This window comes from Pteronotus mesoamericanus, unplaced genomic scaffold (genome assembly GCF_021234165.1).
Source record: "Pteronotus mesoamericanus isolate MK-2021 breed Mesoamerican mustached bat unplaced genomic scaffold, CSHL_Meso_final scaffold_85, whole genome shotgun sequence".
Taxonomy (NCBI): Eukaryota; Metazoa; Chordata; class Mammalia; order Chiroptera; family Mormoopidae; genus Pteronotus; species Pteronotus mesoamericanus.
Window position 1 is genome coordinate 10,733,785 of NW_026555329.1, and position 7,120 is coordinate 10,740,904.

The following is a 7,120-nucleotide window of genomic DNA, read 5'->3' on the forward strand; positions in this document are numbered from 1 at the left end:
TTCAGATACAGCTTCGTCAGCAGCTGCCTGAGCAGGCTTTACGCTGGTTCAGGAATTGACAGCTAGATGCCATGGCCATGTCAAAGAACTTGGGGGAGAGGGAAGGTGTTTCACTGAGCTAGTTATTAAAATGTTATAACTATGTGTGGTACCAGAATATGGGTCCTAGAATTGTTGTGGTGATCACTTCGTAAGGTACACTTATGTAGTCACTATGTTGTACCCCTGAAACTAATACAATATTGTATATCAACTGTTATTGAAAAATAAATTTAAAAAATGTTAGCCCTAATTAATAGAAACTTTTTGTAAAGCCAAATACTTGTGAACAACCTAAAATGATCATTCTTTCTCATCTATTTTTATATGATATACCATGCAATTGAAATGTAGTATTTCATATGCAGCTTCTGAAAGTTTAAAAATTATTATCATGAATTGGACCTGATTAAACTCAATGTTGGTGTCTTTTCTCTATTCATTCCTTCATAGTGTCTTTGTGTAAGGCTTTGAGGAGCTATTTTTTCATTGACAACAGAAAAGGAGGAAAAAATGTTATTTAATTTTCTTTCTTTTGCTTGTTCGTTCCTTTTCTTTGTTACAGGTGAAAGTCTGGTTCCAGAACAGGCGAATGAAGTGGAAGAGAGTAAAAGGGGGTCAGCAAGGAGCTGCAGCTCGAGAAAAGGAACTGGTGAATGTGAAAAAGGGAACACTTCTCCCTTCTGAGCTTTCGGGAATTGGCGCGGCCACCCTCCAGCAAACAGGGGACTCTCTAGCAAATGAAGACAGCCACGACAGTGACCACAGCTCAGAGCACGCACACTTATGATATACACAGAGAGGACCAGCTCCATTCTCAGGAAAGAAATGGTGTGATGGCAAGCCTTACTCAAACATCGTTTACACAGAGAGCTGACTATGATGGTGATTTTTAATATTATTAAATTCAGGCATCTGAGTCTGTTTCTCATGATTTATAGAGGGTGTTACACTAAGTGCCACTTACTAAAGATGCTTCCACCGTGAAGATGGAGAAGGTGAACTTGCTTTGAATATTCCAGATGTGTCAGTCGTGTGTATGACAGTGAGCAGGTATGCGTTTGCTTTTGCTTGCACTGAAAATCAAATTGCCATCAAGAGCAAACTATGAGACATTTTTATTCAACGTGCCTCCAGAATGAAGATGCAGAAGATGAACTTGCTTTGAACATGCCAGACGTACGAGGTGATGCATATGACAGCGGGCAGGTATTTGCTTTCGCTTGCACTGACAATTAAATTGCTATCAAGAATAAATCATGAAACATTTTATCCTGAACAACCACAGTGCCTGAAATCACTCTTAAGTGGGAAAAATGTATTTTGACTCTGTATATATTACCCTTAAGTCATTTTCCTGTCTTCACTAAGTTTAGCAATATGTTCATATTAGCTGATGAAAATAGGCACTCACGATGACAACCAGAAACAACTTCTTGTCTTTTCATACGTTTTGTCATCCCAGAAACAATCAGCACATGCTTACTTGTGTTCAAGTAGAGAAAATACATTAGAGTCTGATAGGACATATTCTTGTACCACAGACAAAACAAATCTTATGTTGCATTTTCTATCAACTGCTGCTAATACATTATTATAAAAGTTACCTAGCTCCTCAATCCTTCCTATCTTATAGCTTGAAAAAAAATTAGGATCATAGGCAAATCAGTTACCTTGCAGAAAGAGCTTTGTATGACAGACATTGTCTGATTTTATTACTATAAAATGTTAGCTGTTGTGAATATCATTTAATTTACAAGAAAAATATTTTCCCCTGACCAATGATGGTGTTAGACCAGTTTCAAAACATAATTGATTCCTCAACTTGGTAGACAATAAAATTCTGAATGTCTTCAAATAAAATTCCGTAAAGACACATTATTTTTTCATATATGATGTATTCATGCAGAACAACAATCTTTGTATTTTGTAAAAAAAAAGTGTTTAATAAATGATCCTTTGTAAATAATTTTTGACTCCCTACTGTGATTTCCTAAATTTTTACAGGTTTTAATAAAAATAGTTAAGAAAGTGCCAAGTTTGCACCGTGTAAATCCAGATTATCAGAAATTAGTGAATCATCTACATTTTTATTTCTAAAATTTTGTTATAAAAAATCAATCCTGGGGTAATCAAAGGTCATATAATTATATATTAAGCCATTTCCCTGGTTTGAAGAACATGACAAATGGATTTCTTTGTGTGTTTTATTATATCAAAGATAAAGTAGGAGAAAATGTAATATTATTCACTACAATGAGATAAATAAAAGTCACACATTTTAAAATTTATGTATACTATATGTGAATTAATCAAATAAGTCAAAATATGCAAGGCTGTCGATGTGAAAACAAGCTAAATAAACTAATGAGCATTCTCACTACTGATGGACATTACCAATAAAAAAAGTTCAAGATTATATTAACATACTATGTATCATGCACTGGATACCTCAGTTCTACTTAAAATTTTATAACATTGCTTTTCATTTGTTCCATATTTTAAACAGAAATGTATTGAAATATACAGTAGCTTTTTCTTCCCCCTAATTAATTAGAAACAGAAAAATAGTTGATAAAAAGTCTCAAAAACCCTCATTATTTAATTGATTTCATTTGCTTTAGAATGATACTTATGAAAAATATATTCAATTGATTTTAATTTACTTATTTGAGCATGATATGTAGACAGTATTCAAAAAATCAAATGTGTAAATAAATAGTTGTACCACATTCTCCCTTTGTGTAGTAAATTTTATCAGCAATTAACAATATTTCTAAATTAACTTTGGAAGGAAGACTATTCAGATTAACATCTTCCAGGATGAAAACAGACACTTTTCTATCAATCACTTGAATGAAAACAAAATATATTTATACTGATGACATCTACTTGGGTGGACTGACTTTCTTTTTGTAGGATTTAAATTCAAAACATCTTGACAAATTGGAGAAGTGGGAAAATATAAATTGAACTGAGTTCAATAAGGACAAAGTGGAGGGTAATTCATTTTGGCAGGAAAATAATTTCCAGAAATAAGAGGAAAGGACCTCTTAGGAGCAACTAAAGAGGGAGCCAAGGATTGTGGCCAAATATAAAGATATATAAGAATTACAGTTTAGTGTGATAAATGAAGTAGGAAAAAGTGGTGCTGAATAGGCTGGACACTGAAGAAATGTGAAGCATTTGTATTCAGGGCCATGCCTTTGCGAGAGAATTGCGAGCTATTTTAAAATGATGTAATGAAATTTAACTCCAGAAAATATAAAGAGTCACCAGGTAGGTCAGGTCACTTGCTGACCAAAAGAGGGCATCATTTTATTTTTAATAGATTAAAATTATCCACCACGTAAGAATCTGGGACACATTAGCACAATGATGACAAACTGACAAGTAAACAAGCAAGCTAGATTAATTTTAATTGGAAGAGCTTGGTGTCATTTTGGAGTATTTTAGTGTTCTTTATCTTAAAAGCGATGCATAGATTTTCTAGATAATGCCTCAACATCCTTCTAGAACTACAATCCTGCAAAGAAACTGAAGATGTTTTCACATACTATAAGGTTTAATTTACTCCAGAAATGATGGAATCTAAAAGAACTCTTGTTTTTATTCTACACAGGGGTCCTGACTTATTATGATATCTTTTTACATGTTGCCCTTTTCATGTATCAATAATTCTGTCTCAGACCTTGTAGCTCTGGGGAAATTTATATAGCATGAAGGTACCTTTCTCTGAAAATAGTATGGAATCTTGGTCAGAGTTATTTTTCCAGCAGTATTTAGAGGGGTGAACACCACAAAGTTTTTCCAAAAGCTGATCCACATATTTTTAACTCATTATTAACATGACCCCAATAACCTCTTACTTCCCATATTTATCTAGGGTTGTCAGCCTATTTTTTCCCTTCAGAGACCTAAGACCTGAGCTTGCCAATTTGCTTTTTTTTAAACAAACTAATTGCACCTAAAATAATCCCAACCACAATTTTAATACACTTGTGAATGACATTATATAAAATAAATGTGGGAACGACTTGTAAAATTCAATAAAGGCTTTCCTTAGGAGAATGGAGAGATTAAATGGCAGATAGAAAAACAAAATAAATTATAAAAATATATACCTCAGGGCTTTTTTTTGGTGACGTATTTATTTATTTATTTTGCATTGTATTATTTATTCATTTAAATCATGTTTATTCTATTACAGTTGTCTCAATTTTCCCCCTTTACCCGCCTCCACCCATCCCACCCCCACCCCTCACTTCCACAGTCAATTCCCACTCTGTTGTCCATGTCCATGGGTCACTCATACATGTTCTTTGTCTAGTCCCTTCTTCTTTCCACCATTGTCCTCCTTCCCCATTTCCTCTGGTCACTTTCAGTCTGCTCCATATTTCCATGCCTATGGTTTATTTTGTTTGTTAGTCTATTTTGTTGAATAGATTCCACTTATCGGTGAGATCATATGGTATTTGTCTTTCACCAACTGGCTTATTTCACTTAGCATAATATTCTATGGTTCCATTGATGTTGTTGCAAAAGGTTGGAATTCCTTCTTTCTTTCTTTTTTCTTTAAAATGCAGGTTGGTTATATTTATTTATTTTTTTAAATGTTAAGATCCATTATAAAATATTAAAAATTTAAAATCCATTATAAGGTCTCAGCAATCATGATACCTGTACAGAGATAATCAAGTAGATCAATGAAATAAATTGAGCACTCTAGAAACAAATGTATATATCTAACAGTGTAACATATGATTAAACTGATATTTTAAATCGATGGGAGAAATAAGGCTTATTGAACAAATGAAGTGCATGGACCATTATTACTTGAAATAAACAAATATAGAGCCCTATTTCACATATTATACAAGAAATATTCAAGTGAGTTAAAAATCAAAATGAAAAATATAAGGATTTTTAGGGGAAAATACAAAATAATATTTTTCTTACCCTGAAGTAAAATATTCAAACCCAGAAACTATAATGTAAAATACTGACAAAATGACTATATTAAACATTTAAGGCTATACAGTAATATTCATGTAAAAAAGGGACAAATAATAGGTAAGTATTTGCAACACATCTGTAAAGGGTTAATAGTTTTTTTGTTTTTTTAGGGAAAAAATCTACAGACATTTAATCAAAAAATGAATAAAGAATACCAAAAAGTCATTTGAAGCTTTTTAAAAATAATAGAAATAGGCAAGAAATATACAAAAGTAGGTTTAGTTTCAACAAATAATAAGGGACAATTAACACATCATTGTCACAATCAGATTACTAAATATTAAAAAATTGGTAATATCAAGTATTGGTGACTGTGAAAGGAACAGGGTATTCATAGACTCTTCTTCTTCATCTTCTTAAAGCAGTCCCTTTAGCATATCTTGCAATGTTGGTTTGGTGGAGATGTATTCTTTTAACCTCCTTTTGTCAGGGAACCTCCTTATATTGCCTTCCCTTTTAATTGAAAGCCTTGCTGGGTAGGGCAGTCTTGGTTGCAGGCCTTTGCTTTTCATTACTTGGTATATTTCTTGCCGTTCCCTTCCGGCTTGTAGTATTTCTGTGGAGAAGTCAGCTGCCAGCTGTATCGGGATGCCCTTGTATGTTATTATCTGTTTCTCCCTTGCTGCCTTCAGGATTCTGTTTGTCTTTGATATTTGCCATTTTAATGATGATGTGTCTTGGAGTGGGCCTCATTGGGTTCCTCTTGAGTGGACCCTCTGTGCTTTCTGGACTTGGGTAACTTTTTCTCTCCTCCAATTAGGGAAGTTTTCCATCATTACTTTTTCAAACAGGTTCTCTATCCCTTCCTCCTCTTCTTCTTCTTCTGGTATTCCTATTATACAGATATTATTATGTTTCAGGCTGTCCTGCATTTCCCTCAACACCTCTTCATTCTTTTTGAGTCTTTTTTCATTTTCTTGCTCTTTCTGGGAGCTTTTTTCTACCTTGTCCTCCATGTGCTGATTCGATCCTCTGTTTCACCTAGTTTGCTTTGTATTCCTTCTACTGTGTTCTTCAATTCAGAAATTGTATTCTTCATTTCCTCTTGTCTCTTATTGATAGTTTCTGTGTTCTTTTTCATGCTTATATAGTTTGCAGTAAGTTCTTTGTAGTTTCCCTGTAGTTTTTTTGTAATTCTCTCTGATCTCACTGAGCTCATTGAGCTTCCTTAGAACTGTTGTTTGGAACTCAATATCTGATAGATTACTTGCCTTTATTTCATTTAGTTCTCTTTCTGGGGATTCCTCCTTTCCCTTCAACTGGGTGGTGTTTCTTTGTCTTCTCATTATTTGTGAGACTCTTCTTTTTCACTTCTGCTTCTTAAATTGATCTGTCTTGATTTCCTGACTTTGTGGTGTGAACTTCTATGGTAGGAGACCACTTTTTTTTCCTCTCTGGATCCACTTCTGATGATGTCAGATGTTGACCCTGTCTGACCTTAAGCAGTTTGTTTGAGACTTCCAGGAATCTACTGTCTGTGGCTGTCTCCTTCAGCTGTTAATCTAGTCACTCTGCCCTCAGCAGGCCAGTTTATAGACAACATGGGGTGGGGCCAAGGCCCTTCTGGGGGTGGGGTCATTGGGTCCTCTGAGTCTGCTGCTGCTCAGGGGCATGGTTTCCCTGAAGATGATGGCGGCTACCGTATGGAGGATGAGTCAGCACCAGGACCCTGCCGGCTACTCTCTCAATTCTCTCCCCAAAGCCTCCTTCCCAGTCTCTCCTCAGGGGTCTCCAGCTCACTCTGTCCCCACCTTTGCCGGAGCCCAGGGTAAGTGGCAGTCAGGTTGTGCTGGAGCTGATTCTTTTGTCTGTCTGAGGTTATAAGACTCCTCTCTCGTTATTGTTCAGTTGTTTGTTACAAGTGATTTCTCCACAATTTAGTTGTAATTCCAGATTGGTCCTGGGAGGACGTCAGTGTGACTTCCACTCACTTCTCCATCATCTTGATTCTCCTATACTTTATGTTTTTAATGCTACTGGCTTTCAAGAATATTTTAAAAAATCACTGGCATATCTCTCACCGGCAAATGCTAATTTCTTCTCAGAAAAGTTTAGAGGAAACTGT

General features: G+C 35.0%; 1 protein-coding gene across 2 annotated transcripts in view; it reads left to right on the forward strand.

Moving 5' to 3' along the window:
• MEOX2 (mesenchyme homeobox 2) overlaps window positions 1–1,320 on the forward strand; it is a 65,759-nt gene extending 64,439 nt beyond the window's left edge. Inside the window, exons 3-4 of one of the 2 annotated variants that reach the window (XR_008528341.1) lie at window positions 605–1,092; window positions 1,177–1,320. Coding sequence is in view for 1 of the 2 variants with exons in the window: in XM_054564494.1 (XP_054420469.1) it covers window positions 605–829 (225 nt within the window). In the remaining variant the exon portion in view is untranslated. Of the gene's footprint in view, window positions 1–604 lie in introns of both variants that reach the window. The other variant, XM_054564494.1, reaches the window with a different exon arrangement.
• The last annotated feature ends 5,800 nt before the right edge of the window (window positions 1,321–7,120 follow it).